The sequence below is a fragment of the Schistocerca cancellata genome, chromosome 2, assembly GCF_023864275.1.
Source record: "Schistocerca cancellata isolate TAMUIC-IGC-003103 chromosome 2, iqSchCanc2.1, whole genome shotgun sequence".
Classification (NCBI taxonomy): domain Eukaryota; kingdom Metazoa; phylum Arthropoda; class Insecta; order Orthoptera; family Acrididae; genus Schistocerca; species Schistocerca cancellata.
The window spans coordinates 362,455,146-362,480,195 of NC_064627.1; the positions used below are offsets into that span (position 1 = coordinate 362,455,146).

Genomic DNA, 25,050 nt, shown 5'->3' on the forward strand with positions numbered 1-25,050 from the left:
AAAGCTCAGTTGTTCTGTGCCTGTGGACACTAAAATTATACCTTATTGCATTTTATTTAGTTCATCTTCTAGTACCAGCATCCTACAAGGAACATTGAAAATTTTGCCATTTATTGTCACTGTATAGAGCTTATTGTGTTGTTGTTCTCTTATATGTCACAGAATTTTACTTCAACAAGCAGTTGATCATACTCCATGTTTAACACACATTGCCACAGTTTCTTCATTCTAATCCTAACTGTCTGGTGCCTAACTAGCTACCTACATAAATCTAAGCCCTCTTGGATTTCAATCCACTCAATTTATAAGGTCTGATAGTAGGCCATCAGACATCCATATGATGCTAATATAGGAACCTCAAATATCAAGGACATTGTGATTCAATTCACAATTAAAGCCCTGAAGCCGCAGCATCTATTTTTAATAGAGTTTACTTCTTCTTTTTTGTTTAAAAAGATTGCTTCTGTTGAAAAGCAGCGGCATCTTCCCACTTCTGGTTCGTTCTCTGCTGTTTATTGACATTATTTTTCTTTTCTCATGCAGTTTAGTAACTACAAAATATGTAGAATATTGATTTCAACCTTTTGTGGGCATTCATTCTTCTATGACCCATACCTGACAATGCTACAGATAATACTTAGCGTAGAAGTAGGACTGAAAATAACTTCATTCTCACATTAGGGGAAGATTTTCACCGTGGTTGAAGTACAGTGACAACTTTTGTTTCCCTGTTGGTATAATGAAGAATGAGGACACTGTAAACTAGCAGTCAGATGTCAGCCTAAACATACTAGAATTAAGATCTCCAGAGGGGTGATATGCAATGCAGGAAAATAAGCCCAGTGTACCTCTCACAGAGCAGCCAGCATACACTTACTTTCAGTGTTTCTGCAAAAGCATAATGAGGTGCATGGTTATAGGGTTTGCTGATCCCCTCTGATGTCATGAGGGCCGTAATGGAACACCTCGGAAGTCCAGGATTAGTCTAAAAAAAAATGGCTCTGAGCACTATGGGACTTAACATCTATGGTCATCAGTCTCCTAGAACTTAGAACTACTTAAACCTAACCAACCTAAGGACAGCACACAACACCCAGCCATCACGAGGCAGAGAAAATCCCTGACCCCGCCGGGAACCGAACCCGGGAACCCGGGCATGGGAAGCGAGAACGCTACCGCACGACTACGAGATGCGGGCAATTAGTCTCTTTTCTTGTTTCAAAATACAAGTAAATGAGCAACACACAACACAAAGTATTTGCTAACGGCTATTGCACAGTTGCTTGCTGATGTTTGCAGTGTTGTAAACAAGGTAGTTCATGTCTGACCTCTACTGGTATTTGATGCAATCACAGTTCGAAACACCTTCTGTGTAAAACAGCCATGTTAAAATGTCCACATTGTGCCAGCTTTTGAGCTTCAGCTGGCATGCAAGTGTAAGCGTTTATTCGATCTAAGATACTAGGTCTCACAGTTTGAGTCCTATGGTGCATTGTGCAGTATTTGTACAGTCAGTTTAGCTACCCACAATTGGAGTGGCACTAGGGCATTGAATGCGTTGATATGTCCTTGTGTTGGTGCCCTTGTTATTCTTCAAACACATTCTTACGCTCTTTATCTTTCCAAACTGGACATCACCAGACGCTCTGCTCAAATTCTTGATCAGTATTGTGTATTGACTATAAATTTTATCATTTTGTAAGTTTTTAAATTAGTTGCACTGTATATTCTGCCGTATGTTTGTCTGCCAAGCAGACTTTGAATAAGTCTTTCACTTTCTAGAGAAGCCAAGTTAAAGTATCAGTTTTTTTTTTTTTATTTACAGCTCCTGCAGCATGATCCAAAGCAGCGTCTGCCATTGAAGCTTGTGATGAGTCATCCTTGGATACGAAATTATGTTAAAGACACATAATGTAAATGTCGTGTCCTTGTGCTTGTTTCTTTTACTGTGCTTATGAGAGCTGATGCAACTCATTGTGTAGAGTATTGTATTGTGTGTAGGTTTTAATTTTTATGAATTTGTATTTGTAGCATATTTGTTTTTTAGTAACTTATTGACACTTATAAAAATGATTCTTGTCCCATGAGTTTTCTATGTGGAGATTTTTTTCTATTTGATACTTCTTTTTGGGCCAGTCTTCTGGTTTCAAGTACCAGATTTGCATTTTTTAAAGTGAAAGTGATGGTAAGAGGAAGATCATTAAACCTCTGTGACTATCCAGTGGCTCAGGAAACTAAAAGTGATTACAATGGAGCTGCAGTCACTTAAATTGACACAATGGGTTACAGTTGAAGGGGTTGCGGAAAAAAGTGCTAACCCACAAGAACTGATTTTGAGTTGTTAGAAAAGAATATAAGACAAAACAGTGTTTAAAACAATTTTGTCAGCTTGCAGAACTAATTGTTATCAGCATGTGGTGCATTGAGTTATTGAATGTACAACAGATAAGGCGGTCAGACTAGTCTTTGCTAAATCGAATAGCATGTTCTTCCATTGACATCTTTGATTCAACTCATGTGAGAAATGGTCTACTAAATTCACAGTTACAATAGTTGGGATTATATGGTCAAATTCAATAGGCCAGCATGTCAAAACCAGTAGGCTTAAGTGAAAACAGGCAAAATGATTTTTAATGCTTTTATAGATTTTGTCACAGTTTCCAGTTAACGCAAATAATGATTATAATGGGGCAAGGGGCACTACTTTTGTAGTTTCTGGCTAGGTTGAGAATTTGGGTCTGACGGGAGGTGTGTTACGGTAGTCTGTGCAGTTGTGATGACCACTGTGCCTGGATGCCTTAATGGTCTTCCTAGTAAGCAGGAGACCCAGGTTTGAATCCTGGTCCACCACAAATTTTCATCCTTCCCACTGATTTAAATCAGTGTCCACCCACAGCCGATGTCTGTAATTCTTGTGTGTGTGTTACCTTGTCTGCTACTAGACCTTCTGACTACATTAGTAGTTATAATAATGGTTCCTCAGTGAGTATTTGGTTTTGTGCCAATACGTTTTACTGGTGAAATTTCTGCAGATAAATGAGTTAACTTATTTAAAATAATGTGAAATTTTGGGATCAACTGAGCCAAGGCAGTATTCTAGTAAAACAATACGTACGATACAGTCTTTTAGTTTCTTTCAGTGTTCTCTGAGTGATTAGATTGGTGGCCGGCCATTGTGGCCGAGCGGTTCTAGGCACCTCAGTCCAGAACTGCGTAACTGCTACGGTTGCAGGTTCGAATCCTGCCTCGGGCATGGATGTGTGTGATGCCCTTAGGTTAGTTAGGTTCAAGCAGTTATAAGTTCTAGGGGACTGATGACCTCAGATTTTAAGTCCTATAGTACTCAGAGCCATTTGAACCATTTTGATTAGGTTGGTGATGAAACTTATGAATACAGTGGAACCACACTTTATGAGCACCTCCCGTAACATGGAATTTGCATAATGAGCAAAACGAATTGTAAAAAAGTGACTCACTTAACGAGCGACATTTTGCATAATGAGTGATGACGATTTAGTGTGAACATCACCAGCCGCATATGCACGGCGGGGGAACCATTCAACAATATGAGCACCTTTCATTGTCAGCAGCGGCATATGAACAACTCAGGTTTGTCATAAGTTCTAGAAATCAAAGAATTCCAAAAGTGTCAGGGAAACTTAAAAAAAAAACCTGGAAAAGTCTCATTTTTGCCCCGGAGAAGAAATGGTTTGTTTACTGAGATTTCATGCATTGTCGCTGGCTGGATGCAGCTGAGTACGAGTGTGGCTTCCCTACTCCCTTATTCTTACTGCTTCTCCACTTTCTATCACTCCCCTCAGATTGCAGTCAGTGCTGCCACTACTCCCTGATGCTAGTCTAGCAGCTGCCGACAAGAGGCAAGGTGGTGTGAGGGGTAGTTTGTTTGGATCTGATTCTCAGAGACTGTTGAAGCAGTGGCGAGAGATGGCGGTCATGTGTGCACGAGATGTATCTGAGTGCTTGTGTGAATGTGTATCTGATCTCATCAAACTGCCCACAGGCTGGGCCTGTTTGTGTGTGGCATAATGTGGTGAATTTTCTTGGTTTATCCATGGACCCAGGACTGTGGCGTTCCTCGGCAGGCCAGAGGCCACGGCTGATGCATTTCAGGAACTGCGACTGTCTCACTGCAAGTACGTTGTGTAGTGCGGCACTTTATAGAGATTTTATTTATTCTAGTACATTTTTGACACTTTGAAAGTAATTTATGTACTAGAAAGTATGGATGATAAGAAGAAATAAGTTGTGGCAGTCACTAGCAGTTTGTGTGCTATGTAGTCGTGTATTTCTTGAAAGAAAAATCACACAATACCTGTAAAATAATAAACATAACACAGTGGGTAATAACTGGCAATAACAAACATAGTAGAACCAACATTTTATTGGCGGTCACCTATAGTATTGGTTTACACAACTCTTCCCTGTCGTATACACTTCTTTCAAGAAGCCTACTTTTTGCTAAGGTTATTTCTGAAATCAGTGAAAGTATTTTAAATCTGTCTTGTGACTCGAAGGAAATGCGTATTTTTGTCACCAGATGTATTTTGTTTTATTGAAATAAAATAACATAAATGGGCTTGATGAAACACATACACCATTTGGCTTGCTTTCTCCATCTAAAAACAATCCATTACAACACATGTTAATGTTAGTACTTAAGATTTCTGCTCACCTGTTAAGAAATACAGAAGTCCGTACATTTTTTGTCAACTTATGTCTTTACTTACCCTTGAGATACGAAACTTTGTCGGGGAAAAATGATAAAACTTATCTGGAAATCAGAGAAATATTAGGAAATTTCATTTGGGGTAAACCGTGGCAACCCCAATACTACAGCCAGGGTTTAGTACTCTTTTTGCAACTACCTTAGTGTAGCTTGTGATAACACATTTTTTCTAAGCTTGTGTTAATGGAGTGGTATTTTGTGTGCAAATTTTAATAACCTTTGTAGAATTGTCTCCGAAGATAAAGCCACAAGAAGACAACCATAAGAGAAAGAAAATGACCTTAGAAATGAAAAATAAAATCATTGAAAAATGAGAATGTGGTGTGTGCCTTGCTGATTTAGCATGCACATACAATAGGTCTACATCAGCTATTTGCGCTGCCTGCAAGAGCAAGTACAAGATTAAGCAGATAGATGTGTCAAAGGGAGTGACAAGAGTATCTTAACAATGGTTTCATATTCTGGACAATGTCAAAAGGTTGCTTCTTATATGAATAAATGAAAAGCAATTGCAAGGTGACACTATTAACAAAAACATCACTTGTGATAAGCGAGAATGATTTTCGCCGATCTCGTTAAGAAGACACCAGGATCATCAGCAGCCAAAGAAGTGTTAAGGGAAGCTGTGGGTGATTCGAGAAGTTTCAGAGAAAAACCGGCATCCACAGCTTTGAGAGGTACAGCGAGGAAGCCAGCTATGATACAAAGATAGCAGAAAGCTTCATAAGCAGCTTCAAGATGCTCCTAGATTCTGTAGGTTATATGCCACAACAAGTTTTTAACTGTGACAAGATTGGTCTGTTGTGGAAAAAGATGCTGAAGCATACCTTTGTAACAGCAGAGGAGAATGCATTGCCCAGCCACGAGTCAGTGAAAGACTGTTTCACACTGCTGTTTTGTGCCAATGCAAGCGGTGACTTGAAAATTAAACCCTGCTTTTTACCATTCAGAAACTCCCCGAGCCTTCAAGAAGTGTAAAGTCCAAAACAGCAGGTTAAATGTGTTGTGGAAGTCCAGCAACATGACTTCGGTGACACTTGATCTTTTTTTTGTGATAGGATCAATGAAGTATCAGGTCCTTTCATAAAAAAATATTCGCTTGAGATGAATCTGCCACTCCATGTCTTTCTTTTATGGACAACACTCTTGCCCATTCTTCAGGCCTACAAGACCACTGCCTTGAAGAATTTCAGTTCATAAATATCCAATTTCTGCCTCCCAACACCACTCCATTACTCCAACCTATGAACCAGTAGATTATTTCTAACTTTAAGAAGCTGTACACTAAAGCACTCTTCAAGTATTGCTTTGAGTTGATTGAAGCTACCAATCTCTCTTTCGTATAGTTTTGGAAGTATCACGTCAACACCGTTGCCTGTGTAAAGATGATAAAAAAGGCATGGGAAGGGGTTACCAAGAGAACTCTCGTTTCTGCTTAGAAGAAGCTTTGGCTGGAGTGCATTGTTGAATGTGACTCGAGCATTTGAATCAGTACCCATGGAACCTATAATCTTCAGCCTAGAACATGGGACTAGAAGTGGATTACAATGACATTGATGAGCTTGTGTAAGATCACAGCCAAGAAATGGCCATCGAAGAGCTTATGAAGTTGCAGTGTGTTTCAAAGCAGGAAGTTGTGGAGAGGAGTTCTTCAGAGGAGGAGGAGGTGATAACAGCAAAGTAGCAATCTTCTGGTGCAGTAGGAGAAATGCTGAAAGCCTAGGAATCAGTTGCATCATACATTGAAAAATCATCACTCCAATAAAGCGGTGGCTGTGTGCTACCAATTTATTTGACGATAATGCCGAGTCGTGTTTTCACCAAGTGTTGAAGTGAAGTGTCGGCAGAAACAACTAACTATAGATAGCTTCCTACTATTTAAAAAAAAATTGTTTATTGTGAATAACAAAGTTCATAATACTCTGTGTATAATTTTCTTCGAATAAATGGCATGAATAAGATGAAACTTTTAGTACTTTTTCTGTATAGAACACATTATCATATTTTACTTTAATTTATATAGGATAATTTGTTTTGCTTAACAAATGTTTCGCTCTAAGAGTAAGATTCTAGAACAATTATGCTCACTATGCGAAATTCCACTGTAGTGATATGTCTGCATGTTTCCATATCAGAAATTCCTCAAAATTATTACTTACAAACTGTGTTCCATTATCTGTGAGCAAATGGCTGGGCTTACCCCATCCACAAAATACTCTCTTAAACAATTTATTATTGTGTTCATGTTAGTCAATTTTATAGGATATACTTTAACATATTTTGACCAACATTCCACTGCCGTAAATACATATTAAACTTGGCCTTTATCCTTAGGCAAAGTTACGAATAATTGCTGCTATTAATCATATATAGTTGATGTTTCTGAGATGTACTGAGCCTCGCCTTTGTCTTTGATAATGACGTAGGGTGAAGCAATGAATCAAAATTTGTACCAGCACCAGGGTTCAAACCCAGATCTCCTGCTTAGTAGGAATGCTCTAATGAACTGAGGCAGAAATTGGATTTTATATTGGGGAGGGAGACATACTTGAGTATTCCGTGCAGCTCTGGTGGCCACAGTGCCAGTGTGGTGCACCAGTTAGCACATCTGCCTGATAAGCAGGAGAACCAGGTTTGAATCCCAATGCTGGTACAAATTTTGATTCATTGCTTCAGTCAAAATCATTATTGTAAATCTGCTGCTGTTAGATTATTTAAAGCCTTAAGTATAACCCCTCTTATCAGTCTACTCTTCATAAAAATAATGCCTGGTGATCCGTATACAGGGTGCAGAGGAGGCAGCTAAGGCAGCCCCCCCCCCCCCCCCCCAAATATATCTAGAATGAAGAAATATATTGAGGTGCAGTTTTTGCCCAGTTATAGCAGAATTCGCATACAATTTTTATCATTTGTAGTCACACTGACTTTGCTTTTTGCCAATGGAACTATCTCGTTTTCCTGTGGCATTTGAAAGAAGCTTTTAAGAGAACTTCAATAACATTACACAAATAGAACTTGAAATTACAATGAAATCCAGACCATTAACGGCTTACAGGTGTTGATAAATATCAATGGGGACAATTCAAAATGTGTGTCCTGACTGGGACTCGAACCCGGGATCTGCTGCTTACATGGCAGATGCTCTATCCGACTGAGCCATCAAGAACCCAGAAGATAGTGCTACTGCAGGGACTTATCTCGCACATTCTCAGTGAGACCCACATTTCCAGCTTACTGTCCACACACTACATTTGTAGTGCCCCTGCCTACTATACTCATTACTTGCGGCAGCCAATCTACTGATTCCCGTAAGGGTTTGAGCAATGTGAGTGCATCCGCACTGAAGATCATTGGCCAATAAGCCTTATCTATATGAAGATGGTATCTGTTCTTTTGGACATATCCGGCCAATGACCTTCTTGAGTGCAGATGCACTCACATTCCTCAAACTCTTATGGGAATCGGTAGATTGAGTGCCGCGAGTAATGAGTATAGTATGCAGAGGCACTACAAATTTAGTGTGTGGACAGTAAGTTGAATATATGGGTCTCACGGGGAGTGCACCAGAGATAATCCCCTGCAGCCGCACTATCCTCTGTATCCTTGATGGCTTAGTCGGAAAAACGTCTGCCATGTAAGCAGGAGATCCCAGGTTCGAGTCCCGGTTGGGGCACACATTTTCAACCGTCCCTGTTGATGTTTATCAATGCCTATAAGCAACTAACAGTCTGGATTTCATTGTAAATTCAGTCTTTGAGAGCTGCAAGATCACTAGTCGTATCTGTTCTTTCATACATATGATTTCCAAAATTTGTTATGGTTCGCCGAATGTTATCCTTGAAAAGTGCAAACTGATGAGGCTAATCTATGCAAAATTTTGTTTAAAGAAGAATCATACACAATCCCTGGGCAAGTCAATCTTTTCTTCTTCATATATTCATATCATACATATAGGACCTCGTCAAATACACTCCTGGAAATTGAAATAAGAACACCGTGAATTCATTGTCCCAGGAAGGGGAAACTTTATTGACACATTCCTGGGGTCAGATACATCACATGATCACACTGACAGAACCACAGGCACATAGACACAGGCAACAGAGCATGCACAATGTCGGCACTAGTACAGTGTATATCCACCTTTCGCAGCAATGCAGGCTGCTATTCTCCCATGGAGACGATCGTAGAGATGCTGGATGTAGTCCTGTGGAACGGCTTGCCATGCCATTTCCACCTGGCGCCTCAGTTGGACCAGCGTTCGTGCTGGACGTGCAGACCGCGTGAGACGACGCTTCATCCAGTCCCAAACATGCTCAATGGGGGACAGATCTGGAGATCTTGCTGGCCAGGGTAGTTGACTTACACCTTCTAGAGCACGTTGGGTGGCACGGGATACATGCGGACGTGCATTGTCCTGTTGGAACAGCAAGTTCCCTTGCCGGTCTAGGAATGGTAGAACGATGGGTTTGATGACGGTTTGGATGTACCGTGCACTATTCAGTGTCCCCTCGACGATCACCAGTGGTGTACGGCCAGTGTAGGAGATCGCTCCCCACACCATGATGCCGGGTGTTGGCCCTGTGTGCCTCGGTCGTATGCAGTCCTGATTGTGGCGCTCACCTGCACGGCGCCAAACACGCATACGACCATCATTGGCACCAAGGCAGAAGCGACTCTCATCGCTGAAGACGACACGTCTCCATTCGTCTCCATTCGTCCGGTCCCAGGTCGACGGGCATGTGCACCTTCCGCCGACCACTGGCGACAACATCGATGTACTGTGGAGACCTCACGCCCCACGTGTTGAGCAATTCGGCGGTACGTCCACCCGGCCTCCCGCATGCCCACTATACGCCCTCGCTCAAAGTCCGTCAACTGCACATACGGTTCACGTTCACGCTGTCGCGGCATGCTACCAGTGTTAAAGACTGCGATAGAGCTCCGTATACCACGGCAAACTGGCTGACACTGACGGCGGTGGTGCACAAATGCTGCGCAGCTAGCGCCATTCGACGGCCAACACCGCGGTTCCTGGTGTGTCCGCTGTGCCGTGCATGTGATCATTGCTTGTACAGCCCTCTCGCAGTGTCCGGAGCAAGTATGGTGGGTCTGACACACCGGTGTCAATGTGTTCTTTTTTCCATTTCCAGGAGTGTAGTACCAAGGTAATAGTGCCACATACCACTGTCCCTCTGTTAGGAGAAGAGGTTCCACAAACATGTCCACTACCATAACAAATGTAAGCAAACACATAACTCAGGTACAGTTGATGTGTTTATCATCATAACTGCCATACAAAGTACTCAAAATGTTCATCCTGAGCATTGCCCCAGGCTATAGAGTGATTCTGGATAACAATACTGCATGTTGAATTTTATCTGGCATAAACGGCAGCATAGGCCTTTGTTATAAGGCATTTCATGCGTTAAGGAGTTGCCATTGTTTTCTGATAGACCTTTTCTTTAATTTTCGCCACAGATAAAAAGTATAGGATTGTCCAGTTTGGTGAGTGTTCAGGCCATTTTGCATTTCTTGAACAACCGTTCCAATCCTCCCTAAACGGTCTCTTAGGAGAGCCTGTTACTACGTGTGTGGAACAGGAGGAACATATCTTAGTAACTCAAAATACTTGATTTTATTTATATTCCTATCAGTGAAACGGGGACCAATGATGCAGGTCTTGAAAAACACCCATCAAACCTTGACAGACCAAGAGCGTTGTTTTCATCCACTATTTTGAGTCGTCGTGGATTTTCAACTGACTCTTAGTACATATTGTAAAAAATTGACTTGCCCATGGTTTTTAAATGAACTTTCCTTAAACAAAATTTTATATAGATATGCCTCATCAGTTTGCGTTTTTCAAGGATAACATTCAGAGATCCATAACTAATTTTGGAAATCATTGCCATGAAGCTCTACGTGCAGTGAAATGTGAAGAGGGTGATGCAATGGATTGTAATATTCACAAAACACTTGTTTCGTTATCTCACATGTACTTTGCATTGTCTGTTATTCCTGCTAAAATGCTAGTTTCATTTATTTCATAAGTTGCCCTTCTTTTCCCTTGACATAGTTTATCCTCCACATTTAAAGTTTCTAGAACTTTTTTTGTAATGTTTGGAAAGACAGATCGTGAGAGCTTGGCACAATCTGGATACTATGTAGCATATGACAACACCACTGCTGTAATATGGCATGTTTCACAATATTTTCGCAATTTCAAATCTGAATAATGCATGCTAAAAACAAGATACAACGATGGTGGCACTGTATATTAGTAGTGCAGAGTATCAGCTTTCATCCCACATACGGGACAGTAATCATATTGTACTGGTCAAAACAACATTGTGATGGAGTGCTGTTTTCGCTACGGAAAATGTGTTGTGTGCGTGCAACATGCCTTTCGAAAGCATTTCAAGATTCAGCTGCAATATCCAATTCCTGTCATGGACCAATACTGAATTAGGTGAGAAACTTTTGTGCAACTGGTAGTGCATCGAATTGAAATTCAACTGGCCCTTCAAAAACCATCTGAACTCCTGAGAATGTTGACTTGTGCATAGCAATTTTCAGGCAAGCCCTCATTGTGTGAAAGAAATACAGTGGGAAAGCAATACAGTAGAAGAAGAATGGGTAGCTCTGAGGGATGAAGTAGTGAAGGCAGCAGAGGATCAAGTAGGTAAAAAGACGAGGGCTAGTAGAAATCCTTGGGTAACAGAAGAAATATTGAATTTAATTGATGAAAGGAGAAAATATAAAAATGCAGTAAATGAAGCAGGCAAAAAGGAATACAAACGTCTCAAAAATGAGATCGACAGGAAGTGCAAAATGGCTAAGCAGGCATGGCTAGAGGACAAATCTAAGGATGTGGAGGCTTATCTCACTACGGGTAAGATAGATACAGCCTACAGGAAAGTTAAAGAGACCTTTGGAGAAAAGAGAACCACTTGTATGAATATCAAGAGCTCAGATGGAAACCCAGTTGTAAGCAAAGAAGGGAAAGCAAAAATGTGGAAGGAGTATATAGAGGGTCTATACAAGGGCGATGTACTTCAGGACAATATTATGGAAATGGAAGAGGATGTAGTTGAAGGTGAAATGGGAGATATGATACTGCGTGAAGAGTTTGACAGAGCACTGAAAGACCTAAGTCGAAACAAGGCCCCGGGAGTAGACAACATTCCATTAGCACTACTGTTGGCCTTGGGAGAGCCAGTCCTGACAAAACTCTACCATCTGGTGAGCAAGATGTACGAGACAGATGAAATACCCTCAGACTTCAAGAAGAATATAATAATTCCAACTTGGCAACAGCTCTCTTCCAAGAGTACTGATGAGGCACTTGTTTACAGGCAACAGTTCAATTAATATCACGTGAACAACTCATTGCGCTAGTGCTGACCTCTGGTGGTGATTCTGAGAAGTTTTAAACCATCCTCGTAGAAGACCAAGAAGAAAAGCAATGATAGGTATACGGTAAGCTACTTCAATGAACCTAAGGCAGTGTGGGACATTACCAATGTACACAATAAGAAATTCACCTCTGCCTTAAGCCTGTGTAGTTCAGATGACTGTAACAATTATTTTATTGACGTTGTAGGAAACACTACAAGTGCAGTTCAAGGCCTGAATATAGACCTGTCAGCTGCTGTAAGAAATGACAAGAGGTGCATCACTGTGAACTGAAGGAAAGCACAAAAATTGAAATAATAAAGATAATAGGATTTTATAGAAACCCCCCCCCCCCCCCCTCTCTCTCTCTCTCTCTCTCTCTCTCTCTCTCTCTCTCTCTCTCTCTCTCTCTCTCTCTCACACACACACACACACACACACACACACACACACACACACACACACACACACACACAGTGTGTGCTCATTTTAACTGAAGCCATTGAAATATCTCTTAGATCAAAAAAAGTTATAATTCAGATTTGTTTGTATCATCCAATGATACCACATTTGATCCCCCCCCCCCCCCTCCATCCCATTCTTGGGTGGGCAGGAGACAGTCATCAATGGGAATCACAGTTTCTTATTGCAGATTATGATTCTGCGGCAAAATCTAAATACTTTTTTCTGAAGCATTTTCTTCCTTTGCTACAGATGGCACTGTAGTCGGAGGGATAGCAGTGGGTGTACAATCATATTTTGCGACATGTTACTCAATGCCCCTTGAACATCGTATGGCACATGGGACCCCAGCTCCATACTGTGAGGGTAAGATGGGCAAGTATTTCATAACTTTTAATTGCAAATTCCATTCACAACATTGTATTCCTCCAACATACTGAACAGAGGACTACTCAATGCACCACTGTGGCCATGGATCGAGGTGGTGAACGCTATTCCGCTTTTCTAATTAGAGTAACTGTTCAAACGTAGTACCACCAACTGTAACACACTTTGTGATTTGCTTCTCAAATCGTACACAGGACAGAAGCATATCGTCGGGAATGTCAGGACAGGCGTTTCTGATGCTTTCGACCATGTCTTTACAGCCTGTTGGCACTTGCTACTACACCTTATCGTTTAAATATCTGGCGATGTCAAATCCAGTGACCTTGCAGGCCAGTTAATAGGGCCAACTCTCCAATCCACCAACCAGTGTTAAACACAGTCTAATGCAGAATGCAGTGGTGGACTGAAGTGGTATGTTGGATGCCCTCTCTGAGACAAATTAGAAATATAACTTTTTTTTTTATCCAATGTGTAATTTTCAAGGTATTTCAATGTCTTCAGTTAGAATGAACACCCTGCGTGTTTTTCTGAAACTACTGTGTACAGAGCTACCTTATAAGAAGGATGACCCAGGCAAGGTAACAAGCTTTGTGCTAGTGACAGATCAAATCTCAAATTACTTCGAAATTAATGAAGAATTTACAGATGCACAGCATGGTTTCTGGAAAGGGAAAACTACAACAGCATTAACGCTAGATGTGAGTACTGGGATAAAGCAAAGTTTTGAGGAAAAATAATCTTTAGTACTGACAATTTGTGAACTTTGTAAGGCATTTGACTTCAATCCTAACAAGAGCCTTCCAAGCACACACTGTCAGTATGGAGTTGGAGGCACTATTCTGGCAACCCTCAAATCTTATTTAGAAAATGGAAGGCAGGTTATATAAGTCCAAGGAGTACAATCATGTGAACAGAAGTTGGAATACCACGTGTCACAGGGATCAGTAGTAGGCCCCCCCTCCTGTTACCAGTTTATGTAAGTGATTTAAGTTCTCATGGACAGTTCTTGTAATTTGCAAATGACATGACTTAGTACTCGAAAGGGATCAATGCTAGCAAGGCTCAACAAAAATCATTGAAGAAAAGATGCAAAGATTAGTATGTAGTCACAGTGACAAAGGAGATCTTGACTGGGCAGGGACTGTGAAACTTGGAAAGAACACTGTTGGACACCAGGTTCAATTCCTGGGTGCGCATATACATTTTTAAAATTATTACTTGGCCCTGACGGCAGAGAATCAGATCCAGTTCATAAAGTGTTTTACAAACGTACATGGAGCATGTGAAGAGTGCCATTGATGCTGAAGGCAGGATGCTGATCACAATACATTGCCACACCAAACTGAGTGTCATCAAGGAATGCAAGTGGTCGTACCCAATACGTCATCCTGCGACCATGTAATACAGTGTCATTACATGTAGCATTCTAGCTCAGCAGTTCTACAACACTAATAGAAAGTGTAAAGTCCAGGGGAACTGACAATAATTGAGACACCACAATTGGAACAAGTCCACTTTCATCTCTGGATAATGAGTGTAAAGAAATTGCCGGCCATTATGACATTATTTGAAACTTAAATACTGCTATTTCAGAACCATCACTCTCCATGTCTAATTGTCCCGACTAAATCTCTGATTGCAATGGTGTGTGTGTGTGTGTGTGTGTGTGTGTGTGTGTGTGTGTGTGTGTGTTAGTGTTACTTTGCACAATATGGTGGTGTACAAGTTACGTAAGTGCTGGATATATTTAGGAGTATGCGAAAAATACAATCCTGCAACATCGCAACAAAATCGCGCGGAATTTTCGATGGCAACAACACACCAAAAATACTTCGCCACAGTGGAATAATAAAAATTGAAAACGGACGATAATGTAAAGTGTATCTTGAAAATCATGTGAACAGCCGTCTGATGATGAACTTGCCAGTTCGAAACCGGTGACAGCGCTAGTTACCTAAATAAATAGCAGTATTAATAGTGGCTGGTTGCTGGTTTCTTCTTTATAAGAATTAACCTACATTAATTGTGCACAGCCACGGTCTCACCATGTCAGTTTTAGACAAAATAGCATTAATCTTACAATATTCATGCAGGTATGCAGGAGCATATGAAGGGTGAAGGGAAGGAAGGGATCACTAGTAATTCTGAGCCACTACCAAAAACAAATCTGGGATCAGTGTATCTTGTTACTGAAATTTATTTTAAAGAACTTTCATGCAAGATGAGATAGATGTATTATTAAAATATTATATTACATTATTGAAATGGCCACAAATACTTGATTATAATTGCATTAATCTCAAACTTTCAAAAATGTAGAAATAAATAAGAAATTTAAAAAAATAAGAAAAGGACAGATCCACTGCACATGCAACAGGCTATATAAGAAAGCTGCAGGTCTCTTATTGAATCTGGTTTTTGATAAGAAAGCTACGGGTCTCTTATTGAATCTGGTTTTCGTTCAATATAGTTGCAAAACAAACGTAAATACAAATATACAATTTTTCATTAATGTCACTTGTGATGTTGAACTTTTTTGGCTATGTCGTCTATACCTGCTTTGTTTGGGGTGCATGCAATCCTCATTGCGTCTTCTAAATGACTGGACAACCGATTACGATATTTATTTTTCAGGTACTTCTTTTTTGAAAATGAAGCTTCACTAAGGTAAGTTGAAGGAAGTAGTTCAAATGAACTGTGAACAGTCTCGTAAATTTTTATAATTGTTACGCTCACATTTCCACAATTCAGCGTACTGTTGTGTTCACGATGTTCTATGAACATAGCTTTAAGCTGTGTGTCATGCTGAAGTTCGATTATTTCATTTAGCAAATTAAATTTTAGGAAATCCAAATTGGCAGAATAATTTGTGATCATCATGTCAAACATGCCAAGGGTTCTCTACGAGGATGAAACAGCTTCGAATATTTCTAACATCTGCAAATCTGTTTTTTATTTCTTTCAAATAGGCTTCCAAATATTCCTTCATGTTTTGGTAAACGGTTTCGGCGATAGTTAATCCTGATCTGAACATAGAAACAGTTGGAAAATTAGACAGATCTTTTACTTCGAGTTCATTTATATATAATTGCAGTTTGGCTTCAAATGCAAATATTTTGTTAGTCATTTGCCCAATTATCTTGTTTGGTCCTTGTAATTCCAAGTTAAGTGTGTTGAATTTTTGTGTAATATCGAAGTATCTACCATTCATCATCATCAAGTTCAGGATAATTTTTGCCACTTTATTGTAAGAATAAAATAATTTCAGATTTCAAATTGACAAATCGTTCCAGCACTTTTCCTTTTCTTAGCCATCTGACAGCAGTATGTAGGAGAACATCACTGTAACTAGCTTTCAGTTCCTGCAGAAGTTCTTTAAATTTTCAGTGATAAAGTTCACGGGCACGAATGAAATTTATAACGCTTATAATCGTTTGCATAACATTCTTCAATTTGGTATTTGAAATTTGACATGCCAAACTTTCTTGATGCAGTAAGCAGTGAATGGAGAGTAAATTTGGCAAATTCCATTTCTTCTTAATCAGTGCTATCAAACCATTGTTGACGCCCGTCATTGACGGACAACCATCTGAACATACTGATATTAATTTGCTCATAGATAAGTCATTTTGTTTACAAATTTTTCAATTGCATCCACAAAGTCACGTCCTTTTGTGTGACCTTTCATGGTGTAATTGCTAAAAAATCTTCCTCTATTATCCCATCATTTGTGCAGTAACGCACAAATAATGAAAACTGAGCCATCGAAGCTAAATCTGTACTGGAGTCGCATGCAAGACTGAAGTATTTGCATAGTTTGACTTGATTAATTACTGCCTCAAACACATATTTTGAAATATATTCTATACGACGTAGACAGGTAGATTCTGAAAGTGTGAGCTTATTTATTTCAGCTGATATTTATTTACTGTTGGAGAAATTTTGAAACAAAGTTCCAGAAACAATCATACATTGCTTCACTAATTCAGCATCAGTGAAAGCTTTCATATTTTTTGCCAGAATATTACATACTTGGTATGATGCTCTTGTGACACCCTAACTTTGCTCAACTGCTGCTCATAACGTTTTGTTGACGACAAATGGCAGATTTTATATGAGCAAGTTTTTCCTTTCTTTCATTTGAATTCAAAGGAAAAGCTACAGTAAATGAATTGTGCTTACTTGTGTAGTGGCGAAATAAATTCTCTCTCTTCAGTCCCACAATCATATCCCGGCATATTAAACAAGTAGCAGTACCTTCTTTGTGTCCACTTAAAAAGCAAAACTCTTCCTCCCATTTATCTTGAAAACTTTTTTTCTCTTCACATATTTTCCTCTTAGTTACTGTTCTTTAGGGTACATCAGACATGATTAATTCCACTAATAATTAAATCAAGCCCGCCGCCGACAAACGAGCGGCCGTGGGCACGCGTCGCGTTTATGCACGGCTCACATTGTTGGCTAGCAGGCCGCTCACGCCTTCAGCGCTACGGAACACCGGCAAGTGGCACGTTAAATGAAAGTGGTGGATGGTTTTCAGTTACCTAATTACTTCGCCGACTTTAATCACAATTCTACGCAGTTTCCGTAAACAAAACACCGCTACTCAGACAAGTAGATAACTAATGCTACTAATGCTACCCGCGCGAAGCCGAGGAGGGTCGCGGGCCGCACGAAAGCATGATCTGAGCCGCATGACGACCAGTCTACACTCCTAATCTAGCTACCTGCAAATAAAAGCTAGGTCATGACCTTTGTAACAACAGTGTGTTGCATCCATATTTCTTATTATACTCGAGTGTGCAGTTCAGTGCTCCTTCTGCTGTGCCGTAGAAGACAATCCTTACTGTAAAACCATGAGTAACAAATATGTTTCCAGACTACGCTGTTTAACTCTCACTTTCGGGCATATGACAGCCACCCTAACCAGCTCCTGAGCTCAGCCTCCTGCACCTGCGGCACCACCACCTCACCTACTCAGCTCCATGCCCAATAAAAACCCTGACCTGAGGGGTGACTGCTGCAATACAGTTCACATGTAACAGACTGTCACAAGCTATGTAATTCCTGAGAAAACTGAAACGTGATAACTGATCAGTACCTGCAAATTTTTTTCACCCTTTCACAGTCATATCAGCTATGGCTGTGGCCTATGGGGTCACTGCAAGGAAGTATTATCACTCAAAAAACAAAAAAAGGGAAAGGAGCCTTATAGCCTATAGTGCACTAGTATGGCCACGGCCAGCACTTTGTCATGCCACCAGCCTCCTGTCAGCGCGCCGCTGCGACCAAAGTTACACGCAGCTGAATGGGGCAGTGCGCACGTTGCACTGCCAGTGTGCGGCCAGCATCAATGCCGTTCCAGCTTTGGAGATATTTTACATTTTGTTATTTGTTTGCTGCTGCTGCTACATGTCTGGCAGAAGGATCTGTCTGTCATAATGGACTTTGATACCGAGAAATTTATTATAGACATTAGGGAGAGGCCTGGTTTATGGGACTTGCCATCTGAAGAACATGCTAACAAAAATGAGTAAAACAGAATGTGGGAGGAAGTGACTGTGATGTTCGGGGGCAGAGAATGTGCAAACACCACAGGGAAATAAACAGGCTGTGTAAGTTTTTTTACTTTTATTTACCTTTATTAACACAACATGGACATATAATTCAGACTTCGGGTGAATGTAATCCAATTGCCATGGCCTTCATGTACAAAGTAATCGGCAAAAACGTTTTTGTAGTGTGAACTGGAAGAACGCCTATGTACTCATTGAGGAATATCCTCATGAACTGAAAGATATCCTTACAGTGTATCTAAATATTGAACACCATCACTCTTTCATACACAGTTGTGTAGGACACAACATATCTTAACAATGGCGAAATCCCTCCCCCCTATGAACCATGGACCTTGCCGTTGGGGGGGAGGATTGCGTGCCTCAGCGATACAGATAGCCGTACCGTAGGTGCAACCACAACGGAGGGGTATCTGTTGAGAGGCCAGACAAACGTGTGGTTCCTAAAGAGAGGCAGCAGCCTTTTCAGTAGTTGCAGGGGCAACAGTCTGGAAGATTTGACTGATCTGGCCTTGTAACACTAACCAAAACGGCCTTGCTGTGCTGGTACTGCCAACGGCTGAAAGCAAGGGGAAACTACAGCCGTAATTTTTCCCGAGGGCATGTAGCTTTACTGTATGGTTAAATGATGATGGCGTCCTCTTGGGTAAAATATTCCGGAGGTAAAATAGTCCCCCATTCGGATCTCCGGGCGGGGACTACTCAGGAGGACGTTGTTATCAGGAGAAAGAAAACGGGCATTCTACGGATCGGAGCGTGGAATGTCAGATCCCTTAATCGGGCAGGATGGTTAGAAAATTTAAAAAGGGAAACGGATAGGTTAAGGTTAGATATAGTGGGAATTAGTGAAGTTCGGAGGCAGGAGGAACAAGACTTTCGGTCAGGTGAATACAGGGCTATAAACACAAAATCAAATAGGGATAATGCAGGAGTAGGTTTAATAATGAATAGGAAAACAGGAATGCGGGTAAGCTACTACAAACAGCATAGTGAACGCATTATTGTGGCCAAGATAGACACGAAGCCCACACCTACCACAGTAGTACAAGTTTATATGACAACTAGCTCCGCTGATGACGAAGAGATTGATGAAATGTATGATGAGACAAAAGAAATTATTCAGATAGTGAAGGGAGACGAGAATTTAATTGTCATGGGTGATTGGAACTCGTTAGTAGGAAAAGGAAGATAAGGAAACGTAGTAGGTGACAATGGAATGGGGGTAAGAAATGAAAGAGGAAGCCGCCTGGTATAATGTTGCACAGAGCATAACTTAATCATAGCTAACACTTGGTTCAAGAACCATAAAAGAAGGTTGTATACATGGAAGAATCCTCGAGGTACTAGAAGGTATCAGATTATATAATGGTAAGACAGAGATTCAGAAACCAGTTTTTAAATTGTAAGACATTTCCAGGGGCTGATGTCGACTCTGGCCACAATCAACTGGTTATGAACTGTAGATTAAAATGAAGAAACTGCAAAAAGGTGGGAATTTGAGGAGATGTGACCTGGATAAACTGAAAGGTCCAGAGGCTGTAGAGAGTTTCAGGGAGAGCATTAGGGAACGATTGACAAGAACGGAGGAAAGAAATACAGTAGAAGAAGAATGGGTAGCTTTGAGACATGAAATAGTGAAGGCAGCAGAGGATCAAGTAGGTAAAAAGACGAGGGCTGATAGAAATCCTTGGGTAACAGAAGAGAGATTGAATTTAATTGATGAAAGGAGAAAATATAAAAATGCAGTAACAAGCAAAAAGAAATACAAACGTCTCAAAAATGAGATCGACAGGAAGTGCAAAATGGCTAAGCAGGGATGGCTAGAGGACAAATGTAAGGATGTAGAGGCTTACCTCACGAGGAGTAAGATAGATACTGCCTACAGGAAAATTAAAGAGACCTTTGGAGAAAAGAGAACCACTTGTATGAATATCAAGAGCTCAGATGGAAACCCAGTTCTAAGCAAAGAGGGAAAAGCAGAAAGGTGGAAGGAGTCTATACAAGGGCGATGTTCTTAAGGACAATATTATAGAAATTGAAGGGAATGTAGATGAAGATGAAATAGGAGATATGATACTGCTTGAAGTGGTTGACAGAGCACTGAAAGACCTAAGTCGAATCAAGGCCACGGGAGTAGACAACATTCCATTAGAACTACTGTTGGCCTTGGGAGAGCCAGTCCTGACAAAACTCTACCATCTGGTGAGCAAGAGGTACGAGACAAGCGAAATACCCTCAGACGTCAAGAAGAATATAATAATTCCAATCCCAAAGAAAGCAGGTGTTGACAGATGTGAAAATTACCGAACTATCAGTTCAATAAGTCACAGCTGCAAAATACTAACGCGAATTCTTTACAGACAAATGCAAAAACCGGTAGAAGTCGACCTCGGGGAAGATCAGTTTGGATTCCGTAGAAATATTGGAACACGTGAGGCAATACTGACCCTACGACTTATCTTAGAAAATAGATTAAGGAAAGTGAAACCTAAGTTTAAAGCATTTGTAGACTTAGAGAAAGCTTTTGACAATGTTGACTGGAATACTCTCTTTCAAATTCTGAAGGTGGCAGGGGTAAAATAAAGGGAGCGAAAGGCTCTTTACAATTCGTACAGAAACCAGGCGGCAGTTATAAGAGTCGAGGGACACGAAAGGGAAGCAGTGGTTGGAAAGTGAGTGAGACAGGCTTGTAGCCTCTCCCCGATGTTATTCAATCTGTATATTGAGCAATCTGTAAAGGAAACAAAAGAAAAATTTGGAGTAGGAGTTAAAATCCATGGAGAAGAAATAAAGACTTTGAGGTTCGCCGATGACATTGTAATTCTGTCAGAGACAGCAAAGGACCTGGAAGAGCAGCTGAACGGAATGGACAGTGTCTTGAACGGAGGATATAAGATGAACATCAACAGAAGCAAAACGAGGATAATGGCATGTTGTCGAATTAAATCGTGTGGTGCTGAGGGATTTAGATTGGGAAATGAGAGGTTTAAAGTAGTAAATGAGTTTTGCTATTTGGGGAGCAAAATAACTGATGGTGGTCGAAGTAGAGAGGATATAAAATGTAGACTGTCAAAGGCAAGGAAAGCGTTTCTGAAGAAGAGAAATTTGTTAACATCGAGTATAGATTTAAGTGTCAGGAAGTCGTTTCTGAAAGTATTTGTTTGGAGTGTAGCCATGTACGGAAGTGAAACGTGGACGATAAATAGTTTAGACAAGAAGAGAATAGAAGCACACCCCAAGGCCGGAGCAATTCGGCTTTAGGAATCATCACTCGACAACACAGCTACTCCTCCACGTAGTCGAACATATAACACACGGATACAACATGAACAAAGCCACAGGGGCCGTGTATCTGGACATCGAAAAGGCTTTCGACCGTCTCTGGCACAACGGACTCATACGCAAACTAAGCGAAGCTGGTTTCCCGGACGGACTCGTACGTCTCATCCACTCATATCTCACGAACAGATGTTTCAACACTTAACGTGCAGGACAAACAATCCACACAACATGGTATCCGAGCTGGAGTACCCCAAGGAAGCATCCTAGGGCCCATCTTGTTTAACCTGTACATTAACGACTTCCCAGCAAAACAAAACACGACGTTAGCCATCTACGCGGATGACACCGCCATCCTTGCGCAAGATTGGATACCGTCGAACATCAATTCACGAATACAGACAGCACTCAGAACAGCTGAGACTTGGTTGGAGCGATGGCGTATTAAAGTAAACGTCGACAAGTGCTAAGCTGTTCTGTTCACGCGTAGACCGAAACTACTGCGCAAACATCAACACTGTAGACCGATAACACTACATACACGCCCAATACGTTTCCGAGAGAAAGTCAGATACCTAGGTGTCTGGCTGGACCGGAAACTTACAAGGGGGGGACTACATCGAGTACGTTACCAAAAGAGCGCACGCGAGGCTCAAACAGCTCTACCCAATACTCAACAGGGAAAGCACACTGAATAGGAGGGTGTCGAGGTCCATATACATGACACTGATTATACCTCTGATGGCGTACGGAGCTCCCGTCTGGGGATATGCAGCTCCTATACGACTGCGCCGCTTGCAGATCATACAGAACAAAGTGCTACGAATCATTAGCAACGCTCCACTCTACATACGCACCGTGGATCTTCACCATGAATACCGCCTTGATACCCTCAAGGAAGTATTCAAAAAAACACGCCACACGACTATACAGGAACTCGAGACACTCGAACAATCCTTTCATCCTCACTCTGGGAAACTACGATCACAACCATAGGTGGAAGCACAAGCGGCCAAAGACACTACTAGCTAGGGCATAGCCACCTATGGTAAACTAACATACACAAACAAGCGACAAACGTCGTCAAGCCCCTGCATATCAGCAACACTGACTGGTAATTACCAGCCGCTATTAGAGCCGACCAACAGGCCTCAGCAGGGACACTAACGAGCTCGCCCACTGACGCACAAACAAACCGCCAACATTACCTTACACTTTCCATCAGATATATGACCTATCGGACACAAGAACGATAATAAACCTAACTGTTGCAGGTTGCTGACGCTGAACGAGAGCTCTACACCGGCACCCAGCGCCAGCCTCCGAGCAACACAGCCGCACAACGTCAAAGGTATCGACAGGCATGATACCCACCACTAACAAAGCCTACCCTTGCACGACCTAGCGCAGGCAGCAAGACATCCGCTACTGCGGTAACCCGACCTAACTATCGCAGAGGTTTTTTTTTTTTTTTCCCCTTGGCTCTTGCCTTGGCACTTTTTTTTCCCCTGCCCTTCAAACCGCTACCCTTCGTTCGACTTCGACCCAATCTGTCTCCAGATGAGCGCGTATTAATGGTTAACCTTAACCAGACGTACGCAAACATCGCAGTACCCACATCCTGCGACACCTCACTTTAGTGATTACTAACCCTTAAGCAGAGATGGCAGTAGATCTATTGAGTCGGCCATCATGCCGGTGTGGACGTGGAGGGGCTCCAATTCTATTTTTTTTTTTTTAAGAGAGAATAGAAGCTTTGGAAATGTGGTGCTACAGAAGAATGCTTAAGATTAGATGGGTAGATCGCATAACTAACGAGGACGTATTGAGTAGAATTGGAGAGAAGAGAATTTTGTGGCACAACTTGACTAGAAGAAGGGATCGGTTGGTAGGGCATATTCTGAGGCATCAAGGGATCACCAATTTAGTATTGGAGGGCAGCGTGGAGGGTAAAAGTCGTAGAGGGAGACCAAGAGATGAATACACTAAACAGATTCAGAAGGATGTAGGTTGCAGTAGGTACTGGGAGATGAAGAAGCTTGCACAGGATAGAGTAGCATGAAGAGCTGCATCAAACCAGTATCGGGACTGAAGACCACAACAACAACAATGGCGAAATCGACGTCTACATTCAGGGGTCTGTGAAAGATTTTCCACTTATTTGCCTTTATCCCGAGCATGCACTCTACAAAACGTCTTGCTTGAGAATGATGATAGTTGAATAGTTTTTTTTGTATCAAGTTGCTGACCTTTGTATGGACACAGTTCTGTGTGACTGCGAAAATGCGTCACCAGCAACATATACGTAAGGCACTGGCGTTTTGTTTATGTCTGAAGTGTGTTTGTCTTTCGGAATGTGCAAGTTGTTAGACAGTATTCGCTTATAGAACGCTGATTGTTGTAATATCATTGAGTCAGCACATTTCACCATACGATCCCACATCTACAGCAACAAATTTGTGGTTTGCATAAAAAAAACAGCCATTAGTACAGTAGAGAAATATTCCTTATAGTTGAAGAACATTGATGCAATGTTTGCTGGTTCAGTCAACGGCGCCGTGACAGTTTGGGGAATTGGCCTTAGTTTCAAAATCTTTTGCTATTTGCAGCCAGTCATTTTTGGTCGCTTCTGACAAACATTCATCTTTTAAGATAATCCAGATAGATTAACATACTCTTTTTACAATTTCTCTGATTGTTGTTGCTCCAAGTCGGAAAATATGATGTAAATCAACGAACTAATTTCCAGTTGCCAGATGTCTGAAAGGGAGAAATTACTAAATTATTTGACACTTTTGCGAGATAGGTTAGTTTTAAGGCAACCTTTTTCTGAACAAAATGTGTTGAAATTTTTTCTAACAAGGGAACCTCCCCATCGCACCCCCATCAGATTTAGTTTTAAGTTGGCACAGTGGATAGGCCTTGAAAAACTGAACACAGATCTATCGAGAAAACAGGAAGAAGTTGTGTGAAACTATGAAAAAAATGAAATATACAAACTGAGTAGTCCATGCGCAAGATAGGCAACATCAAGGATACTGTGAGCTCAGGAGCGCTGTGGTCCCGTGGTTAGCGTGAGCAGCTGCGGAACGAGAGGTACTCGGTTCAAGTCTTCCCTCGAGTGAAAATTTTTACTTTCTTTATTTTCGCAAAGTTATGATGTGTCCGTTCGTTCATTGACGACGTCTCTGTTTACTGTAA

General features: G+C 41.2%; 1 protein-coding gene across 1 annotated transcript in view; it reads left to right on the forward strand.

Moving 5' to 3' along the window:
• LOC126145760 (aurora kinase C-like) overlaps positions 1 to 2,081 on the forward strand; it is a 97,825-nt gene extending 95,744 nt beyond the window's left edge. Inside the window, exon 7 of the mRNA XM_049915579.1 lies at positions 1,826 to 2,081. Coding sequence (XP_049771536.1) covers positions 1,826 to 1,912 — 87 coding nt within the window. The 3' untranslated portion in view covers positions 1,913 to 2,081. The remainder of the gene's footprint in view (positions 1 to 1,825) is intronic.
• The last annotated feature ends 22,969 nt before the right edge of the window (positions 2,082 to 25,050 follow it).